We start from the raw sequence: 22,649 nt of genomic DNA, 5'->3' as shown, positions 1-22,649 counted from the left end.
AAATCAGATAACAAAAAGGCGCGTCTAACAAAAGGCCAAAGGTTTTTGTTTGAGGCGGTTTTGTTAATTAATACAGCATCTTCCATCTCTCTAATTCGTTGAGGTTCCAAAATCTTTTGTGTCGGTATTTAGTGTGCAAATAAGCTTTGTTTTTGTGCCATATCAATTGTAAACATGTTAAGTACACATAAATTTTAACTTGTAAATAGCAAACTGTTTAATTAGGAGTTTTTGACGTGTTTGAACATCCTTGTTTGCAAGCTGTGTGCATGGAATGTAAAAAAAAAACAAGTTTGGCTAAACACATGGTTGAAAGATGCTTCAGTTAAACTAATCTTCCTTTCTGAGCAAGACCCTGAGGCATATTTTTCTTGAATTGTCGTAAGAAATCATCCCCTGTTTAGCATCTCGAGTGTAATTCTTGAATATTTTTTTCTCAAAAAGTATAGCGGAAAGAAGTAATGAAGGTGGTAAATGAAGAGGATATTTTCGGAGACAAATTGAGCACTGAAATTTAGCCTTATCAACCCTGAAGGCAACATTAACATTGATTGTTTTTTACTTATATTGTAACTTTACGATGATCATCGTAATCGAAATTTGCACAGCCTGAATGTTTTGTCTTAACGAGTTTTGCTCATTACATTTTCAACAGATACATTTTTTCTGTGATGTCGATCAGCAATCGAACTTTGTGAGCTTGTTTGTAAGATTTCAAGGGTGCGTTTGTCACGTGCACTGGCAATCGCTTGAAAACACCAGATTTTGCTGCAGGCATTAGCGTTAAATCCATTATCCATTTATTGGACTCTTAGAAGGAGTTGCATAGATTAACCCTCATGGGCAAACAACGCGTCTTTTTAAAGTGATCAGCGTTGTTTTCCGGTTGCAATAAATCACATCATTATTTCCTAGTTTTGTAGCTAAGTGTAATTGCCGTCTTTTCTATTCAATCGTAAGTAGCGGCAATAGTCTAAATCATCTGTGAGCTGTGTGGAATCCGCAGCTTTCGGTCGTACGTGTGTCTTTACGAAGCTCTTCTTTTTGCCTGTTTCTTTTCCTTTTGATTCTTGCAGATAAATCGGAGGTAGTGTAATTGGAGGAAGAAGTTCAGACAAAGGTTTTTTTGCTTTACATTTTTCCTCTTCGGTAGAAGTCAGTTTCGGCTCAAAAATTCCTCTAGCACACACCGTGTGCCTTCGTTGTTTTACCTGGCGTGGAGTGTTTCGACGACTTCTGGTTTTTTAAATCTTCCTTCATGAGGCTGTTGCTTCTGGGATTAAAGGTATCAAATCGCGATCGACCGACAACGGAGTGTCTCCGAATTCTAGAGCGTAAGGTGTCACTTATCGGACATGTGACTTGAGCGGAGGGAAGATTTCCTTCGGAGTTCGACTTGCTGAGAACGCTTCTCGCGTCCCAATCTTCAGGCATAACGTTTGCCTTACCTCCCCAACTTACTTTACGTCTAGAACGCGAGAGTTTTGATGAACCTGACTCAGCTTTTGTGGCCAAAGAATGGTTGTAGTGTTCGACTTTTTGTGCCCATGGTTGAATGTGGCGTGAGTTTCGATTACATCTAGCCCTGTTTATGTCCTCATCGAGCTGAGAGCTGGACAGACTTTTCAAATTCGCTTCCCATGATGGAGTTAAATCGTTAATGCCATTATCGTTTTTAGCACCACTTTCGAAAGTACTCTGTTGTTCTTCGTCAGAATTGCTCTCATGATTAAACCCAAGATCGTGTGTTTGTCCCTCCAACAACAAATTGTGAACTCGGGAAAGAAACTGAGAGCGTGTCTTGGAAAAATCGCTCTCGAGTTCCTCTTTCTCCTTGTCGAGTCTTTTGTGGAGGGTTTTTAACTCCGAATCCTTCCGTGCGTTACGGGCCAGTAGCTCTTTGATGGTAGGTTTTGGCAAAGTATATCCTTCGTACGTGAGTTTCTCTCTGCTCGTCATATTCTTAGCCATTTTACCCTTGAATTTTTACACGGATTCCGATTTTATTCTTCTGTCTTGGTAGACATGTGTGCGACATTCTATTCCCTGTATGTTTACGGGGGCGTCTTAGCTCTGAATGACCCTGTGAAATTAATCCTTGTTGTATTTGTTCCGAAATAGCAATTATTTACTTAACTTGTTACCAAGCATGCGTCAACGAACGATTCCAAGCATATTTTAGGTTTTTACTCACCTTATTGCGAAAGCGATTGACCTGAAGTGACCTGTTTTGCGCTGAATTGACTGTGCTTGTAAACAAACACCAGTTAGAGTCGTGGTTGTTAGTTTTGTCTAAGAGACAAGTATGCTCTGACTGTTTCCATCTGTTTTTAATTTATGCAAAAGAGCTAATCATCAGTATATTTCAGCTGGAGGAAAATCGATTTTTAAGGAAGCCATGGAGGAGATTTTGCAGAGGTGATGACAAGAGTGATGAGTGTCTGGGTGTTGTATTGGCAAGTTACACGCTGCTTTAACCACTAATCCCACTACTAAAAGTTCGTGGATCTAAGTTATGCATGCATAGCCCGAGTCAAAGTAGAGTCAATTGGTCTCCATTGTCCGTGCAGTAAATCTTCAAATTTGGATAAAAAAAAAGAGGTTAATAGGTTTTGGGCATGACAAATTAGCTCTTTTAGCGAAAGCTGCCGTGTGGTGTTATAAGACCCTTGGCCAATCCCTGCAGCCAGCAGAAATAACAATTTCTTACCTCTGTGTTTACGACTTCAGAATCACGTGTTTAGAATCGTTTGGCGGTAAGAGGGGGCATGATTGTTGACTGCACACTCCGTGCTCTTGGTCTAAGCTGATTAAATAGCGCCGACATCACAAAGTCACGCTAACTAGATCTTGAGGAGTTATTTTCAGTTAATGTTAAATAGCGAACTTGGAAGTCCGCTGTTTTCCTAATTGGAATTTTGCCGGCAAATAGTTAAAATCGGCAACACAAAATGTGTTACAAGCGGATATCTGGACAGAAAACCTGCAGAGCGCTCCATTGGAGTGACGACCGAGAGTTTCCACTCAGACTCAAAGTTATTTTTGGTTCTTTTAGACGCTCTGCGAGCAACCAAAAACATACTGCGATGAGCTCAACTGATTAAATAGGCTTTTTAAATCCTGGTCAAAAGATAATCTTAATCGTAATTGTATACAATGATTGTCCCCGAACACTATTTAAATGCTATTCCATTATTGCCTGTGGAAAATACCAGAACAGATAATTTTCCATGCGATTTGTTGTCTCAAAGACACACTAAAGAAACGTAACACAAACATTTGTTTGAGTGACAACAGATATATGTACATCGCAAAAGACCAAAATATAAGTATGGCGCTGGAAATTCCTGTTCCTGTTTCACGGTTTCTTTTCCTCAAGAGGAGCAGCCAGTTTCTAGTCTTATTTACGTTTGGTGTAATATGAATCCTTTCTACACTGTTTGTCGACCACTTTCGTCCGACATTACTTTTATCTGAGAGACTGGTCATCATTTATCGCCTTAGGAAATCGGAGGATTTTGGTTGTGTCAGATTAAAAGTTTCCTAATCCCCTCTTAATTCTCTGTGATATTCTTAGAATCCCCCTTTCCCTCCTCTCCCCCTTCCCCTCCTCTCCCCCTTTCTCTCCTCTACCCCTTCCCCTCCTTTCCCCTTCCTCTCCTCTCCCCCTTCCCCTCCTCTCCCCTTCCCCTCCTCTCCCCCTTCCTCTCGTCTCCCCCTTCCCCTCCTCTCCCCCTTTCCCTCCTCTCCCCCTTCCTCACTTGCCGATAACTGGCGGTCAGTTTCCTATAGTTCCTTCTTTGTACTCTGTTGGCGACCACTGATCCCCACTCCGTTCTCCGTGAAAACCTTTATTGGTCCCTATTAGAACATCTTCACTTGTTACCTCTTCCATGAGAATCAGGGTTCTCGACAATATGCCTTGGGTGGCAGCTCTCTATTTTTGGCCCGTTAAGCCTGCTTTTCCGGCCTCTTTTACACCCAAGCTTTGGTTAAAAAAAGTTCAAGTGCATTAAGTATAAACATATCTTTAATGAGAATACTTGCAGGACTTCAAAATCGGTCACAATTTTTTATCAACTGAAAAAGTATAGAATAGCTCCTTTCTTTTCTTTTCTCGTCTTGTCTGCCAAGCAATAAACACTCAATGAATGGTTGTGTGACTGAGTGCGAGAGTACGAGAAAGGTTGGATTATGCCTGGAGTAGTTTATAAGGTCTATTTATGAAAGAGGTTAAAAGATTTAGGTGGATTTAGTAGGCGGATTTAGCAGACCCGAAATAGGAAAGGAGACAGGTTGTAAAGTCTTGACTCCGATCCGCTCTTTACTAAGGGCCTTTTCTAGTGTAGACCATTAGTGCGTGCTGATCTTGATATCGGAGTATGAATACAAGAATCTGATTGGTTCTCTTCAAATAATTGCCAGCTTGCTGACTGAAACCTTGAGCGTAAGCAAAGGGAAACACTTCTCTGATTGGCGTTAAAAAAATAGCTTGTAATATTTTGAATGTTTTGAAGGTAATTGGGAAACTCACTCTCTCACTACAGAGTAAGACTTGATGATAGCTATCATCAAGTCCAAGTCGATGCTCCTATATGTTATATCAAAAGATTACAGATTGGTTATAGGTAGTGGGCGCTAGTGACTTTTGAGCAGCTATGCAATTATGTTGTGCGATAAAAACCGGCATAATATGCAACAAAGCTCAGGTCAGTAGACATGTCTTTGGTCCGCTTCTCATCCCCGAAACATAATAATCTTTTCTTGTGTTCATTTAAAAAAAGTGTGCGATTTTGGATGGGGAAAGCTGTACGATCCTCGCAGTTTAAGAATTTCATAACCGAGCTTGATGTGAGTTCAGCTCCTCAAGGCAGTGATACGCCTTAAGCCAAGTGAAGCAGTAAAGCAGTGCCTTGATCCCTCCACTCAAGTTCTTCCTTTCTTGACTGCTGCTTAGTCTTCGGGAAGTAAAGGTGATTCTGGACTTTTGATTGTACGATGGTTGCAATCGAATTAACACACACTGTTGGCACAGTAACTAATGCCAATTAAAGAACGACAGTTTGTGATGAATGTGCAGTGATTGGAAAATTTTCAACTCGAAATAATTAAGACCTCCACCCTCCACGCACCAAATTAACAAAGTACGATCTAAACGGATGTAAAAAAATAAACACTACTATCTAAAGTGGGTCGAAAATCGGCTCTTAGTCGCGTGGGTAAACGAAAACAACCCGCTAATGGTTGAAGGCTCGTACAAAATTTGAGCATTGTCAACAAATAACTACTTGAAAGTGATATAGAATGCATGACCGAGTAGACACGTCATTGACGAAAAAATAGTCCTTATTCAAAGGAAAGGTTTGACCACCACACGATTTTGAGGGTCTTAAACTCTGGCGGAATGACTAAAAACAATGTTCCTATTTCATCTGAAATCGCAGTTTCACTTAGGGTATTAAACTTTACATTTCATCAATATGTAAACTTTTTCTTCACGTCTCCTTGAATATTGGAATAAAAAGTCGATACGCATTATTTCACTTGAAATTAGTACGAAATTGCAATCTTTCGTTCATTGAATCGGTCTCAAATTTCAGAATAATTACTGAAAAACTGAATTAGTGTGACCGACCGTCTAACTGAGGAGCTAGCAGTCTCGCGCTTGTCATACAGTTTGACTGATCGACGGCACTAAATCGGGGCAGCACGTTGATACTGCACAGATGAACAAAGCAGAACAATAGAGACCTGATGAAGGTACTAAAAAAATCTAAGCGGAGAGGAGATTGTGCAATGATGTTCGCGTACATGTGCATGTACGTCTGTCCGCTGTCTGAGTCAGACAGTAATTAAACGCTTTGCTTTTGTTCTCATTAATGATGCTCTCATCCGTGTGTTTAGAACTGAACGGGCAGTTTCTCACGTTTTTCACGGGCGAGAGAGCTCGAAATCGAACAGAGCTACTAAGCCTTTAGATCTAGTCACACAAAGACCATTTTTTTATGCCCTTTCTACTGGTAGCAGTTATCTGGATACAAAAAATTTCCCTCCAAGAATTACCTTCAGAAATTTGTTCTATTCTGATCTAAAAAATGTAGTTTCGGTCTCTTTTGATTGTGAAATGTCTTCTATATTGCCATCGGAAAGACATTATCTGCTCATCGTAACCCTTTTACACCCAAGATCTCATTATAAATTCTCCTTACTATCTGCCATAGAGTACTCATGATGTCTATTGGAGAATTTGGTATCGGATTAACTGAAAATCCCCTAGTTGATATTTTTCTCTATTCTCACCACCTGTCTTCTTGGTTTTGTATTAATGTTGTAAGGAGGAATTCTGTTTTGGTCATTCATGAAAGTCAAATGGTTAAAAAGACCTGACTCCGTCTGAGGTGCCAGACGTCTGAGGAAAGGAAATAGCCTACCGGATTTACGTATGAAACATCTATGTCCGGACACAAGGATTGAGCTTCAATGGCAAAATGTTTGGTCGCACGCTTTGCCACGCCCGTATCACGTGAGAAAAAGATAATGCTTCTAGAAATGACGATTTGAAGTGGCTCTCGTAATTCCGTTCCAGATCAGTGAATAACATTCACGTTTTTCAACTGCAGACGACTTTCAAAGATGTGATTAAAACGTCCACGAAGGTGAAAAGTAACGTTTCCAGGTATTTTACCTCAATGATCCAAGAATTGTACAGTTGGCAAATTTCAAGCACAAATTTTTTATTTGAATAGCATACATCTGTTCTACATGGACAAACACTCGCCCCTGTAGAGTACAAAGTAAATCTATTCCCTCCATAAGCCATAACGAACAGATTGTAAGGTTCTGAACGAATTTCTTACAATGTCTTTTACAATTTCCCACTGTACGCGCCACCACACGAGATGGAATGTTCCACAGAGTTTTCATTTCATTTGTCATTGTTTGTAGATTGTAAACTACATTAGTTAATAATAGAAAACACGAAGAAATGATGGGGAAACAATATAAGGTTGATAGGACTTGAAAAAAAAAATGAACTGATTACATTTACAATCTATAAATATAATGAATTATGAAAGGAAATTATTTGACAGCTAGCGATGGACAAATTTTCCTTCTTCTGAGTTCACCGATCGCAATGCAAATTCGTTTGCAAAGCACACCCTGAAGCGCTTGAAGCCACGTTAGATATCCTTAAAACAATTCAATTAAACGCTACATAACGCTGTCTAAAACTTCTCGAAAGGAGAGTTTAACTACAGCGCTAATGCGAACTTTAAGCTGTGACTAGAAACTGACTACCACAATAATTGAGCTGCCTTGAATTCCTGTTGAATTCCAAGTCAATAATCTGGAGTTGAATTAATATCAACCGTTCTTGATATACCAAAAAAATTCAAGACAAGTAAGATATGATTTCATCAGTTCATCATGTTGAATTCAAGCTCATAAAGCTGAAGTTAAGTAGACATTCATACACCTCAGGTTGACTTTTCATGAGCTATGGGCCTGCTTGGACACGGCCCAAATGTATTCGTCTTCACAGGTGGACTGTGACGCCCATGGCTTCAACTCTTAAATCAGGAAAGTGTCTTCCTTTGGAACAGTGCAGTTGGTGCACATTTCAAATTAAAAGTCAAACTGTGCTTCATCTGCCAAGAAGGCTAAAGAGAGTGTTTCTTGAACGAAGAATCTGATGCTGAACTGATCTCTTCCGCGGAGGAAGCTCGTAAATCCGATAAACTCAGAGATTGCAGTTTCTTCTGCCATCTTTTGATTCCCTTTACGGGGTAATTCAACTTGGGTGGTGTTCTTACTCTGTTATATTCTATGGCCTCGATGTTGTGAAAAATTACTTTGAAAGCCCTCTGCATTTCTCTCTCGAAGTCCATCCTCTAAGATTTCTACCGACTCTTTGGTTGTACGTGGGTTCATTCAAACCTCCTCAACGACTAGACGGTTCTAAAAATACCACCATTACTTAGACTTTTTTATATAACTACTCAATGTGATTGTAACCAATAGAAATGTTTTATTTTACCTTAGTCATGCCGTCATTTCGCTATTGTTCACAGGCTTGACAAACACCCATTGATGGTTAAGTGCACACAATGAATAGTTTTTTTGTATGTTTATAATTCATTCTATCCAAAATCCGATTAAAAGCAGTGGTAAACATCCTAAACCGTAACCACTACTCCCCCCCTCCTGTTTTCTTGACAAAGTTAGGTGAAATTCCATACCAAACCGTCAGTCTAAGGCACAAAACCCTTTTGCTATAGGACTATTTAACGCACCATCTTTTGAGGCTTTTTTCCCGTAACCCCACTCGACCCTAAGGGCTCTTGACTATGTCACATGAACGAGTCAATTTATGGTAATCACAGTTTTTTATTACCACACTGACGTCATTTCTCGGCCAGTTTGATTGTAGTTTTCTTGATTGTAATTGCTTAATGTATTTGTGGTTTGACAATGATTAGTTAGGAACAAAACCAGCATTATAAACAAAATCCATTATGCCCGCCCAGAAGTACAATAGATACAAAACACCTGTTGAACCGTGGGTCCGCAGAAAAGATGAAACAAAGTGGATGAACCCGGGTCTGACTAGTTTAAGAATGCAGAACTCAGCATTTTTAACTTTGAAGGCCATGCCAACTGTGTTATTCGTGCTTCTCAATGCAAAGAATCACATTAGGTACAGCTAGTTATTTCTAATTATAGGACCCTATCAATATAGGTGCCATTAAGCTACTCAATACTTGATTTGAGCAGCATTAAACAGTACAGAAGTCCTTCAGATGAACAAAAAATATTCATTTAATTTAAATAGCGAGTGATCATGTGTCAAGCAGTAGTTGCCTTTTTGAGATCTTGACGTGTTTCCGTTAGAGTCTTGCATCTTAATGCATCTTAAAAGTCTGAAGATGCGTAAGATCCGAGAGAAGTGTTAGCGAGTTTATTTCACTGGTCAATGTAAGGGTGTAACAGTGATTAAATTGAAATGTTTATATCTTACCCAATCTTTATTTTTCCAATATATATTCCATGCTTCGGATCATATGCACAACATGGAGGGTGAAGGCCTAATGACCGCAAGGAAATAATTTTCAAAATAAACCGGGACCAGGACCGGGACCGGTCATGATATATTACTTGGGGGAGGGGGGAGGGTGAGTTGGAGAATTTTTGGTTGTGTCACCATGAAATTTATCTGATCCACCCCTGAAGCTCTGTAATCCCAAAAAAATTCCTAAGACCACCCCCCCCCCCCCAGTTGATAGAAAATAAATGGTCCGTAAAGTTTGAAATCGTACCCCCCTTCCTTTGATTCTTTAATTTCCCCTTCAGTAACTAATTTCACTTCCTTCGTCTACACAAAAGGAATTAGTTTAAAATAAAACTTTTACTCCTGCATCACATGGTTATACATGCTTAGCTGAGCTTATCGAAAATTGCTCTTTCTAAGATATCGACAGTCCTCCAGGTCCTCCAACTTTCTTATCTCAGTCATCATTGGTGTCTGATTAGAGCCAGAACCCTCGGAAAAAAATTCTTTTGCTTGTGTCCGCTGGTTCTCCAGAACAGTTCTCTTTTCCAATGAACTTGCGCCAGATTGAAATATTGGTGGAAGAATAACTGGAGGTAAAATATCTGATAGCGTCTTAGTCCGCTTCATTCTCACTTCCTCAACAAGGCCTGAACGCTCCGGAGCTTTAATCACTCCTGTTTTGCGTAACCTCGGCCGGTTAGTTTCGTTTGCTCTCTTTTCGACTGCCAGTCGCGAATAATTGAGTGCCCTGTTTGTTTTCGCTTTTTTCTCAAGCGCCTCAGGAATCTCTGCAGAACACTTCAACCTTTGCAATTGCGAGCTCGACATTTCCAGCTCGGAATAACTTCTATACCGCGACATGACATGTTTTCCAGTCGCCTTTCGCAACCCCGCTGTGCCATCGAGCTCGTTTGATGTTTCTTGAGAATCCTTCGCGGATCGCTCTTTCATCTGAGATTCAAACTTCTGGAGTAGAAGCTTCTGTTTCTGTTGTTGGTAATCCAATTCCTTTGCTATCCTTTCTTTGTCGAGTTGTTTTGTTACTCTCCCCAAAGCAATCCTGTCACCAGTGTTCCTTGTCAAAACATGTCGCACCAAACCTCTTGAAATCTTCCTCTCGCGTAAATCATCGTCCATTCGATTGCCTCTGATTTTTTTGTTTTCCATCTGAAAAATTGTCAAGAGTCGTAATTCACGCGGTGCGGGTGAGTTCAGTCTTCAGTTTAACAGACGCAGCTCCTTTCACAATTATCGTGATGTCCTCCTGCTTTGATCAAAGAAATGTCTGCCTGGTGAAAGCAGCCTCTTGAATTAACCTACGTCAACATTTCACAACATGCATCAAACTATTATCTGGCATAGCCGCGCCCAAAGTGACTAATCAAATGCTCACTTTTAAAACAGTGGGAAACAAACATGGAAACTGAAACAAAGCAAGGTGATGACATTCTAACAAAAGCGCTGAGTGTATTTGTGAGCTTCTGGCTTTTTGTTTTTTGTGTCTTTAAAACGTCAAATGTAACATCAATTCCTGATGCAATATACAGACGCCAATCGGAGAATTGTTACAATATGAATGATGTGGGTCTGGTGTTTCTCTTACTGTCGTCTTCTGAAAGAGCAACATCACAGTCTGTCCATCTTGAAAAGCATAGCTTCAATTTCCATAATCGCCATTTGCAGGCGTTTTCAATTTTCTCCATCTTTGGACGCCCTTGTCCCGCCTCGAAATAATACTGTCCCTTCGTGTTTTTTTTTTCTGTCCAAACAAACTGATTCTTTTGGTGATCACTTAGACGCTGCTGGTAAATTTTTGATCGCAAAAAAATGACTCACCAATCGTGAGGCAGTTTCTTCATCTTGCGACATGAGAACGTCTCGCCTTTTGGTTCTCGCTTTTCGTAAAGGATTGAAACTTCAGCTTGGAGATTTTAGTATGAAGACTTTGAAGTAGGAAATGTCAAATATGGACAACATGTACGCGTCATTTTAAGGCAAACAACTCGATACAATGTAACAAAACACTTCTACACTTAGAGGAACAGGATCCGTTCTTGCGCCCATTACGATGCTAATGATTTATTAATTTGTAGACCAAGTAATTCAGACAAATTCCTGATTTTTAAATCGAGTAAAGCATAACTTTGAAACCAGGAACGTAAACTGGACCTAAGGAGGGGTTTTAAAGTGTTTACTTTGTTAGCTCTTCTTGGCACTTATTTGCCTGCTTGGAAAGTACACCGCAAAAAAAAAAAGTATCGTAGGCAAAACTTGTTTTTCTAAACCGACGATTGGTATTAGCTCACTAATAATAATAATAATGAGAATTTCGTAGTTACTCGAACATTTATTGATAAATCTATTTAGAGGAGGCTAAAGCCCATTAAGTCATACTTAAATTAACTAGGATGTCCTGATAACACTCTCTGTCGCCTTTTTTCTCATGTCGCACACTGGAAATATGCTGTCATTCGGAACATGTACTAGAAAATTGCCAAACTTTAAGTCTCGGGAAAAGTGGAATTTTCTCGGTAGATTTTCCCGTCATTCCCTTGGTGGGATGATTGCAGATTGGAAACAGATCCTTTTTTTCTCCAAGACGACAAAGAGAAATAATTGATTGCTGCTGAAAGCTAAGAGGAGGTTTGGGCGAGAGAATATGATAATAGGAAACCCCCTCCCTCGCCCTCGGCCCCCCCCCCCCCTCCCCCTTCCTCCCTTTCGCCCCCTCTTCGCCTTCCTGGAACGAACATTGCACATTAAACTTATGAAAATTATATAACACAGGATAGGGTGGAACTGCACGTGAGTTACGTAATATGGAATGGTATGACACTCACGTGCGTCCTTTGACATTCTACTAAATTTCTGTCACAACCTTATAAAAAAAACTCGAAGTAGAGCGGCAGTTTCAAGCGCAGGTTACTATGGGATCAAAAGTTTAAAGTGTCAAATAAACTACGTATAGTCGGTTTAATAATCGTGAGGCCGACCGTCCAACCATGAAAATTTCTCCATGCTCGAGATCACTCAAGTTAATTTTCTGATTGAGAGTATTTGAAGAAGGAAACTGTTTTCAAGAAAGCATCACAATGTTACGTTTATGTAATTCAATTTTTTATTCACATCAGTCCTTTACATATCACATGTAGCCTCAGAATGAGAGGTTTCACACTTTTTCTAGCGGTCGATGAGCGCTTTACACGTGAACAACACTTATGTGCATGAGTGAGCTCATTCAATTTGTGTTGCAAAAAAGAATCTTTATATCATTGCGTGAACATTACATAATTAATCTGAACATAAACAACATGATTAAATGAGCTTTCTTTCTCTGAAAAAGTTGAAAATCGGTAGGTTTTTTCTCCACGCGATTAACTAGCTCTTTTGATTTATGACTCGCCCATCAGATCAAGAAATGAAAGTTATAACAGCCACAGCTTCTTCATTTCTCTGAAGTCAGTCAACAAAGATTCAGCACAGTTTCCATGTTATGTCACTTTTCACATCCATGACAGGGACTGTCTGCTACAGTCTTCTTGAAGAATATGGATCATAAACTCTTTGTACGAATATCCATGTCAACTCTGCCCAACCATCTTTAAACACTAAAACAGCGCTCTCTTGCTACTCTATGCTGTTCTTCAAACTTAGGAGTAACTCTCTTTACTGGTAAACTTATTTTGCGCTGACTAACTCCACTCTTTGAATAATTCCATGAGACTGACGTCTTCCTTTTGGTTTCTAAGACTTTGATGTTGTAGAAAATAACTTTAAGAGACTTTTGCATTTCCTTTTCAAAGTCCATGTTAGCTTTTGAAGTGGTACTTTTCTGCTAAAGAGATGTTGATTCTGTAGTCTGCGCGAGATCACTCTCCAAAAGGCTTACTGAGTAACATAAATTTCACGCACATATATATTCGATTATCATTCAAACTGCATTTGTTTCAAACGCTTTTTAATTAACGAAAGCTAAACAAAGGATTCCTTTAATTGTCATGACGAGTAATAGTTTTATTTTGAAAAGGCTTGTCAAAACAAAGAATTGTCTTGTGTCTCTTGATATATCGTCTCGAGGCCGATCATCAGTCGGTGTGCTTTATCCAAAGCGTTCCCGGTATCTTCTTAATTAAGAACGCAGACACCATCTGTGACAAAGGATTCTTTAAAGAAGCGGTAATATTTTTGGGCTTATATGCTAATTAAAATAAAGCTCTCAAACCTCATAATCATCTTACCATCGCTTCTTTTCTCCAAAAAAATGTTGAGATTATGCAAATGACTAGGAAATTGAGGAGCTCTAAGACAGATCCCTCCTCTGCCAGGCCGTGAGGGGTCTTGGTGCGATAGTAGGTTTGCTTAATTGGAAAGGTCTTATTATTCAAGGGTCGCATATCAGTTTCAACATAAAGGAAAAATGAAAATTAAATTGTCGAACGCAACAGTACAAATTCGATTCGTTTTAAGGAAGAATGTGATTTCTCATCGCAAAAATCATGGTTCAAAACAGTTTGTGACCCTCAGAAATTCTTATTCCATACCCTCCCCACCCCCCTTCCCAAAATCGTTGTACCTCGAGAGCGAGGTAAGATTAAGAAAATTTATCATTGTATTAGGGGTGGGGAGGGAGTGAGGGAGTCGAACTCTAACAACTATGAGGGAAAATAATGAAACACACTCAAACTTTTACCACTCATTGTAGATTATTGAAGACGTCAAAAGATGGTAAGACTATCAATTTCACACACATTTACAATAATTATGAGCTAGTTTCTGTTTTTTTATCGCAGACTGACGTCATCTGAGATCTGTAACGGAACAGACCAGCAGGAATGCCTTCGATTTGATTTGAAAATAGTAAAAAAAGGAGTTTTCCATGAAGTCCTTAAAATATTGCTTTGATCGCTCGATGATACTCTGATGACGTATCTAAAGACATCTTGGTAACCGAAAAAAATTAAATAAAACATTTAAGCTCTGGCTGTTGGAGTACACGCGTCTGTTTAGGAAATTCGAGACACATGTAGAAAATCTCTTTCGTTTTTAAATTTCAAGTAACAGTTTTTCTCTTTCTTTCCCTCTTTGTATTCACGCGCGGCGCGCGTGATTTTACAAATTAGCCAATCACGTCAAAGAATTTTAACCTTGACGTTGAAAAAATGATGCAGACATTTTTCGCGTACTTTTAGTTTGTTTTCGCGGAGTTTTAGTCAGTTGTTTTTGAGCTTTCGTTCGCGTAAATTTGTTACCCCTTCGCTTGGAAATTTAAGAAGTTTCGGAGCTTTTATTTCAGCTAAATGTTGTGGTTCATTTAACAAATTCAATACATATTTTCCACGGAGTTTGGACTCTTTCGTAAATTAATTTTTTTTACAATGCATTTGGTTTTATCAATTGAGTTGATAATGAAAATCAACCATCCTAATGAGTAACTAAAGCTGACGTTTTGAGCGTTAGCTCTTCGTCTAAGGGAAACCGAAACGTCAATTGTTGAAACTCTTTACGGAGCCGAGCCAATTTACATTATCAACTCAGTTAGTAAAACCAATTATCTTGTAACAAGCCCTACCGACGCAGCTCTTTATGTATAAGAAAAAGCTTTTTATTTCTGTGTAACTACCCCAAACTTCAAGTTTTAGTAACAGTAAATCGTCGCGGAAAAAGAAAAAACAGCCATCGTCACTGATTACCTTTTAAACTTATTTGATTACATTAAATAGTTCGTCAGGTCATATCTCTTCATATTCCTGACTCTGGCGCTGTCCAAAGTTGCGAAAGATTTTGTGGTTGGTCTTCATGTGGGCCCTGCTGCGATGGATGTTATCGACTCTAACCAGGTTGGAGGAATTCCGAGATCTTCTACCCTTCACGCCCTAACATCCATGGTGCACAACTGGAACACAGCTACTGAAAGTACTGGAGCTGCTGTGAGAGTTGTCCTCTTCGATTATAGGAAGGCTTTCGATTTCATCGACCACACCCTGCTGGTGTGCAAGGTCTTCAATTTGCCAATCCCTAAGAGCGTCGCCCACTAGGTTGCAGACTTCCTGATGGACCGACAACAACGTGTCAAGCTATCTGCAGAATGTTTCTCGGAATGAGGCCCAGTCCCCGCTGGCGTCCCCCAAGGCACCAAGCTGGACCCTTGGTTATTTATATTAGTGATAAATGACCTCAAGGTCTCAGGCTTTCAGACCCGGAAATACGTGGATGACACTAAAGTAGCCGAGGTCGTACCGCGAAGGCAGCCGGGTAACATCCAGAGTGGTGTTCACGCTGTTGAGAACTGGTCGTGCGAGCACAAGATGACCTTTAATGCCGACAAGTGTCAAGTCATGAACATCGACTTTAAAAAGACCAGGCACGCGTTCGAGCCTGTCATAGTTGATGGGAAGGAACTCTCTATTGTCAACTCCGCTAAGATTTTAGGAGCGACCCTGTCCAGTAAGAGATTATGCCTCTTGGTTCTTCTTAAAGAGCGGGTTTAAACCCTTACTACGTTGTCAATTTTTATCGCTCAGTTGTAAGACCTGTTCTTGAATATTACGATTCTTAGCTCGGGAGATTAACCTAACCTAACTTGGCTTGTTAACTCAGCTAGTAGAGCGCGCACCGGTATCGCAGAGGTCATGGGTTCAAATCCCATACAGACCTGAATTTTTTTTCAGGCCTTATTTTCACTACTGCTCAAGTAGTATTCATTACTGCGAAGATCGCTTTCACATTCACATAACCTGTGCTATAGTAATTTTATCTGTATGTATTATAAAATAATAAGCAATTTAGCCTTTGGGCTGCAATATGATATTTCAATAAACTATCTATCTATCTAAATGCGTGGGTAACGGAGAGAAAAATTTCAGTCACTAGAACTAAAGTTTAAGGGCGGATTATTACTTCCCATATTTTCGATTTAGAGAAAGACCTGGCCGATTAATTGACCGATAGAAGTCGTTCAAATTTGCATGTAAAGCCAGTGGATTAATATCGTTCCATTCTCTGACAAACAAAGCAATTGTGTTATTCAACAATATAAAATTCAATCGTTTGAGACAAACGATCGTCATTAAACTTTTGCCTCCCCAACCAGACCTCTTGGAGTGTTTCTTAGCTCGTTAGGGAACGAATCAGCATTAGCATTAATTGATTAAAAATACATTGTTCTTACGTACAAAAAAGAAGAACTTGGAGCTCCATGAACAACTCACGCGAGCCAAAGAATCTCAATTCACTTTCTAGAAGGAATAGATATTTAAAAGTCTCCCTTCTATGGCTAGTTGCCTGATATTGAATGTCAAAAACATGGAGTTCAATATTTAGCACATTAAGAACCGAAATTAAGACTCATTTGATTCTTTCTGAAATAGTCAGACTGGCATTGATGTTTTATCAACTGACCAAAGCTAAATCCATGGTGAATTCAATATGCTCAATTTCGTTGCATGGATGTTTCTTTTTCAATTCTTACTCTATTCTGTAGTTAAGCGTTGATTCTAAATACCACAGAGTTCTTCCTCTCCTGAACTGGTGCGCAAATATCGACACTCTCTCAAAGGTTTCCAATCATCTTCTTGACAAATTTCCAAACTATCTGGCAGCTGTGTGTCATTGTATTTTTTCAGTCCTGTTACTCCGTTGGACGTGGCGTGTATGTCAGGAAGAGGAACTGTAGAACTAAAAGTTGAGAATGTTTTACTTCTAGACCTGAGAGGAACTGGCTCTATTTCATCCTCATCGGACTGCAAAGAGAGTGAGGAAAGCAAACGCCTTTGTCGGTTATTTCCAACAATTTCTTTCCTCCTTGGCTTAGGAGATTGAGTTGATTCTCTTGCTGAAGCGGTTACGTTTTTCCATTTGTTCAGCGCGTTTTCCAACTTCCCAGAAGACATAGGTGTTAGATTGACCTCTATTTTTTTCGGCATATGAGATTGAGAACATTCTTTAGACAAAGCTGTTGCCTTTTTCCATTTCGTAACTGAGTTCTCCAAGTTTAAGCTGCGAGAAGAAGAAGGTCGATTTTGACTGGTTTCTAAGCCCCTTGTCACCTGACGTTGTAAAAGATGTTCCTTTTTCTTTAGAAATAACCTTTCCTCTGAACTTTTCTCTTTCTCTAGGAGACGAGACTGTTTCTTAAGAGTCTCTTGGTTGATGGCGTTTCGCATGAGTAAGGTCCTTTTGGTGTTTTTCGATAGAAGTACCGGTGGCTCTTCATGATTCGCATTCATTTTGTTAGTTGTAAACTTCGCGAGCTTGCGCCGTCTTGAATTATTTCACTGCATCTGACACAAACTTAAGACACTGAAACATTAATATGTGATATTTTAAGTGTATCCGCTTTTTCAGAAACGACATCCTGTCCAATATCACAAAATAGACAAAACAATAGCAATCATAAGAGCTTAACGTCACGATATACGAGTTACGTAGAGTGCCGATCAAACCAGCGTGAGTTTAAGAAAGACTGCGCAATAATAGTTTAATATTTTAGAAAAACTCGAAAGAAGCAGAAGTGAGCCAAGAGGAAATAAGGATGGCCAAAGCTGCATAACATTGACACGGACCGCATTGCAAACGGTGAAATTTTTCCAGATGCACCCACCGTGACAAAGACGCAACTACCTTACCTCATTCTCTGTCTTCCCACTCAAAAAGATGCCTTATCATACTATCATTTCCGTTGTTGATTTTTGCGGTCATCTCAGAGAGGAAACCAAAAATAACTCTTCGTATTGTGGGAAAGTACCAACGAGGAAAGAATATACTAAAAACACATGCAACAGCAACCGGCGAATCCAATATGAAAATCAGTTTCCGGTGGTGCACCGAGCAAGGTTTATGAGCGTATTTAATTATTTGGTTGTTAGTTAATCTATCTGAATCAGTCTTGCTCAAAAATAACCTTAGTAAGAAAGATGAATAAGTTAAAAGAGAGATAAAAAGATTCGGCTGTTTTGAAAACGAAACTTCGTAAGCTTTCTTTTTCCATTGCTTTGAGCTGAAGGGTTATTTATCGCGTATTGTGTAATCGTTCTCAAGTGCCTGACAAGGACGATGTGTCATGCCACTCCGATCGTGAGTGCTGTCCGATACAGCGACAAAACGGCGTAGAAAACTATTGAAGGACTGAATGACGCCTTAGAAATCAAATTCCACTTTTTTGGGATACTTAAGACAAATCAAAACGCACCAGTTGCATGACTTTGCTGTTCTGGACAGAGAAAAGATTAGGGTAGCCAATATATCGATAAGTTCGTAAACAAACAGTTTGAGAATAACAACAGAAAAAGGAAATGCAATCAAGAGCCAATATGAAGCTATCACTGTCCTTATACTTCGACTGACGATGAGAATATAAATTTGGGTTAGAGATGGATGTCTGTGTCAGGGTGTAGACGTGAGTTCGATGTAGTCTCCATCTTTGTCATCTTATCGTCTATGAAAACATTTAGTCTTTTATTAATATTTTTTTCTAAATTCAGGAGTTTGCATTTATTAGTGTTATTTTATACCCTACCTAGGCCATAAAGTCAGATATAAGAACGTTCTAGCAAAGTTGTTGAGGCAGTACATATACTCAAACCACAACCTGAGATTAGGGCAATAAATTCATTCATTTCCAGCATACAACTCAAATCACATAATTCTTAAAGGAATGAACTTGTACAGGAGCACACTACTTAGAGTAATGTGCCCCTGACTAGCATACATACATGACATCCACGGAGGGAACGTGAGAAGAGCTAGATCACTAATTGATAGTTTTCGAAGGTACTTAATCAGATGACAAATGAGTCAAGAGACTGATGCTCGTTGAAGAATGGATTCCAAAATATATATAGCTACTACGAGTAACTCAACCAGGTCAACCAGAATTTAAACCATGAATTAATCGTTTTTAAAAGATAGATTATATATTTATGTTTATGAAATAATTTGGTTCGTTCTTCTTCTATACATAAAAAAAATTTAAATTGTAACGACTTATACATGATCATTTTAATATTTTTATACCCACCCACTCAGCAGCATGACTACGTGGGAACTGCGAGCGATACAAAAGCTGACATCACGGAGGCCAGGGCAGTCATAGTCAGCCAGCAGAGATTAAGCTTGTACAGGTTTAGAAGTGACCAGTACGCAGTATGTCACTGTTCTGTTCAAACGTTCTCCTATGATGGTGTTCTTTTGCTCCGCTCGTGTGCATGTGTTTCATTAAATGCCATATCTTTTCGATGTGTAGAGCAATTTTTCCCAAGAAAACATAAGACTGCCGCTTATTAATATGTATTTGATTAATACGAATGACTTCAAAAACTGCCCATAGCTTTTACATTGATCAAAAAGTAATTTGCTATGATTACTCCTAATCAGTTCAGATACTTCTGGTCTGCTGGCTCTGCCGTTCATGGGCTTTTAGAAGGAGTCCATTTATGACCAAATTTCGTCAGACAAGATCGGATAGGAAAATCCTCCTTCTTACTTCAATTATGACCTAAGGTACAGTCAAAAATTATCCATGCATATTGATACATTCCACAATTTTTTCCGCCATCAAGATCATTTGCTAAGTTCTCCCCTCGCCGATACAGTGCGCAAATACCGACAATTCTTTAATTCTTTCCACTCTTCATCAGTAATGGCGTCTTTATCAAAGCTTGGACGTCCAGTATCCAGCTGAGTGTCAGACAGTTTCCAGGGTCGTATTGTGTCCCTGACTATCTTGCCGCCTCTTTTCCACTTAGAGGCGGCATTTATATCTGGAAGAGAAGTTGTGACACCGCCATACTCGGGGCTTAGTGTTGATAACGCACGGTGCCTGGAGCGAGGACTCAAGCTTAGTTCAGAGTGTTTGTCAGCGTGGTCCATGAGGCGTGGAAAAGAGGAGGATAATAACGTTTGTTTCCCTTTGTTGGCATCAATTTCTTTCCGTCTCATTTGAGGGGACAAATTTTGTCGCGCCAAGTTTGGGTCACTTTTCCATTTGGTGACAGCTTGTTCTATGTTTAAACTTCGAGACGATAATGGTCTTGTTTCAGAAATCTTTGAACGCTGTTGTAAAATATATTCTCTTGTTCTCTGGTATAATCTCTCTTCTGCCTTTCTCTGCTTTTGAAGCATTTGTGACTCTTTCTTCAGCGTTCCGTCATCAATTGCATTTCGAACACGTAGAAGTTTAACAGTGGACTTTGATAACAATGCCAGGGTTTCTTCATTGAAGCTCGATTCCATTTTTCCCAAGCTTAGTGTGGTCTTTCCTAACACAGGAAACGTTTGCGAAGAATATCAGTGCTTCTGACAGAAACAAGTCTTTACCTCAGAATTCGTCACGTATATACATGTCATGTTTAGCGCTGGCGCTGTCAATAAAAACAATAAAGAAGCGTCATCAGTGACGCCAATTCATAACAGCCTTTGTTATTTGTTTGAATAATACCACGCAAACATTAACTGAAAAATCATACGAACAAAGAAACTTAAATGTTTTTTTTCCCTGATATTTACTCTAAATTGACAGATGTGTGACAGGTGCTCCACATTTACAAATTGATTCATGTTTAGGACTTAAGTAAAGTTTGCGTAAAATTACCTAAACCTAAGCAATATTTATCATAATCATCATCACTAACTTCCTCTTCTTTTTTCTTCTACTTTTTCTCCTTCTTCTTCTCCTCTAACGTCGAGTTCTTTTTCTTCCTCTTTTCGTCTTAATCTTAACCACGTTTACTAATTATTTTCAACCGATTATCATTCCCTCAGACCGTTTGTTTTTCCTATAATCTCGTAAATTCGTGTCTCTTCCTAGTAATAAAAGCACTGCGTTCAAAAACACCTTCGTTATTCCTGGTTGAACCCGGAGAAACAAACCTAGAAACAAACCTTATTTATATCAACTCAGAGAGATGAAACGACTTGTATCAATGCGAAGTACTGAAGAACCTCATTAACTCGAGCCTCGCGATAACTGGAACCTCAATCCACCGTCCTTGAAAATAATTTCTTACTAATCCACTCATCATTCAACCTGAACCCTCCCATCAACTGCTCTTCTTCCCCCGCCCCCACCCCCTTGGCAGTTCGAGTTGGCCGTGCTCCATTTATGGCACACCCGTAATTCCAGTACTGAGAATGAAATCATTTCTGTCAAGTTTGTAAGAATTAATATCGTTGAGCAATGTCAGAGTACAAATTTGTTACGTACTATATCTGAATTTTTCATCAAATACACGGCTGTAAAAAAATCCCAAGTGCCAAACATTTTTTAACATTCAGTATAAACATTGTGTAAATTCCAGCATTTTCTCCTGAAAACCCCGAGACTAGATATTCAATGTGTGGCCCTTTCTTTAAACAAGAACGTGAGTCGAGATAAATCGTACTTCCGGTTATTTATATTCCTTGTTTTTTTGTTGTGTTTTTTCTTTTTCACATAACAATGATGTTTAATGTTGGTTTTTTTATCGACCCACTTAATCAGTAAAAAAACAAGTTAGCAACACAACCGGATATGCTGAACTTACTCCCCCGTCTTTGTTTAGTATAACAGGCATCTGTATGAAGCCCTTATATCAATCTGCGAGAAGAATAAAGTCTCCTTCTTTTTCGTTTTTATAATTTACAGAGTGGAATGAGATGCGGCAAAGAAACCTTGAAAATAGTTTGCTGATATACTAATTGAACGCCACAGAATATTGAAAAACCCAAAATGAGCGAGAATAGTGCAGATAAATATAAGATAAACCATTCATTGAGCAAGGATGTGAGTTGACAAGCTTGAAAATTTAGACTGAATTTTATCAGGATCTCTAACTAAACGACTAGCTGTGGTGTGCTAAGAGAAATTTACAGATATTCGAACAGTCACGGCCATCAGATTACGCCAAGCCGGTAAATTATTGATCCTTTTGACCGACTCAAAATACGGAGATCATTTCAGACTGAATAAAGAACACCATCGTTCCTAAGGTCACTGAATTCACTTCTATCCACCAGACCTCAAATTTAGTGTTGTCTCAAGTGTTCAATTTGAGCATTTTCTCAACTAAATTTACATCTGGTCTCTTTGGAGATATGCCTGGACTCATGAGTCTCTACTGTGAGTGGCCATTGGCAGACTATTGAGCGTGACACCTTAGCTAGCTACTTGTGCCAACCAAAAACAACATGATTTTATTTGTTCCACTCATGACGACGTATCTATTGTGAAGGTACTGCTAAGGTGTGCATGTTGTTAAGAAAGGTCACGAACTTCACTAAAAATTGAAGAAAAGATTTAAAAAAAAAAAAAAATAGAGGGTACCAACTACCAAAAGGTCAACAGGGTCTAGGTCATTCGACAGAGCAAAACGTTTAAAACCAAAATGTCAAAAGAACACATGTAAAAAAGGGCGGTATGATCACGAAACGCTTGTGATGTTTACACATGAGTAACTTCATTTAATATTCTTGCTAAGCTTCTTCTTTTAACCTCTTAACGCCTTCAGGAGGAAGTTCCAACTTGAAGAACTTGAATTTTTGTGGCTTATTTCAGTCAGTGACAGGAAGAGGTATTAACTGAGGACATAAACGTGACAGTACGACGAGAATGTAAAATGAATAT

At 39.2% G+C, this 22,649-nt stretch overlaps 2 protein-coding genes and 1 pseudogene across 2 annotated transcripts; all 3 read right to left on the bottom strand.

Moving 5' to 3' along the window:
* Positions 1-217: 217 nt before the first annotated feature.
* Positions 218-2,059, bottom strand: LOC131769802 (uncharacterized; annotated as a pseudogene).
* Positions 2,060-8,420: 6,361 nt separating this feature from the next.
* LOC131769812 (uncharacterized) lies at positions 8,421-10,962 on the bottom strand. The gene is made up of 2 exons (XM_059085539.2): positions 10,889-10,962; positions 8,421-10,368 (listed from the first exon to the last, which is right to left on the bottom strand). The coding sequence occupies exon 2, from the start codon at positions 10,217-10,219 to the stop codon at positions 9,446-9,448; it is 774 nt and encodes a 257-aa protein (XP_058941522.2). The 5' UTR covers positions 10,220-10,368; positions 10,889-10,962; the 3' UTR covers positions 8,421-9,445.
* A 4,676-nt stretch (positions 10,963-15,638) lies between these two features.
* LOC131769862 (uncharacterized) lies at positions 15,639-17,311 on the bottom strand. Its single transcript, XM_059085590.2, has one exon. The coding sequence runs from the start codon at positions 17,275-17,277 to the stop codon at positions 16,546-16,548; it is 732 nt and encodes a 243-aa protein (XP_058941573.2). The 5' UTR covers positions 17,278-17,311; the 3' UTR covers positions 15,639-16,545.
* Between the last annotated feature and the right edge of the window lie 5,338 nt (positions 17,312-22,649).

The sequence above is a fragment of the Pocillopora verrucosa genome, chromosome 8 (assembly GCF_036669915.1).
Source record: "Pocillopora verrucosa isolate sample1 chromosome 8, ASM3666991v2, whole genome shotgun sequence".
Classification (NCBI taxonomy): domain Eukaryota; kingdom Metazoa; phylum Cnidaria; class Anthozoa; order Scleractinia; family Pocilloporidae; genus Pocillopora; species Pocillopora verrucosa.
The sequence above is the reverse complement of the archived record's forward strand: the minus strand, read 5'-3'. Positions and strand labels throughout refer to the sequence as shown.

Excerpts from the sequence above, each read along its gene's own strand:
- LOC131769862 (XM_059085590.2), bottom strand. The coding sequence starts at position 17,277 with ATGAATGCGAATCATGAAGAGCCACCGGTACTTCTATCGAAAAACACC.
- LOC131769812 (XM_059085539.2), bottom strand. The coding sequence starts at position 10,219 with ATGGAAAACAAAAAAATCAGAGGCAATCGAATGGACGATGATTTACGC.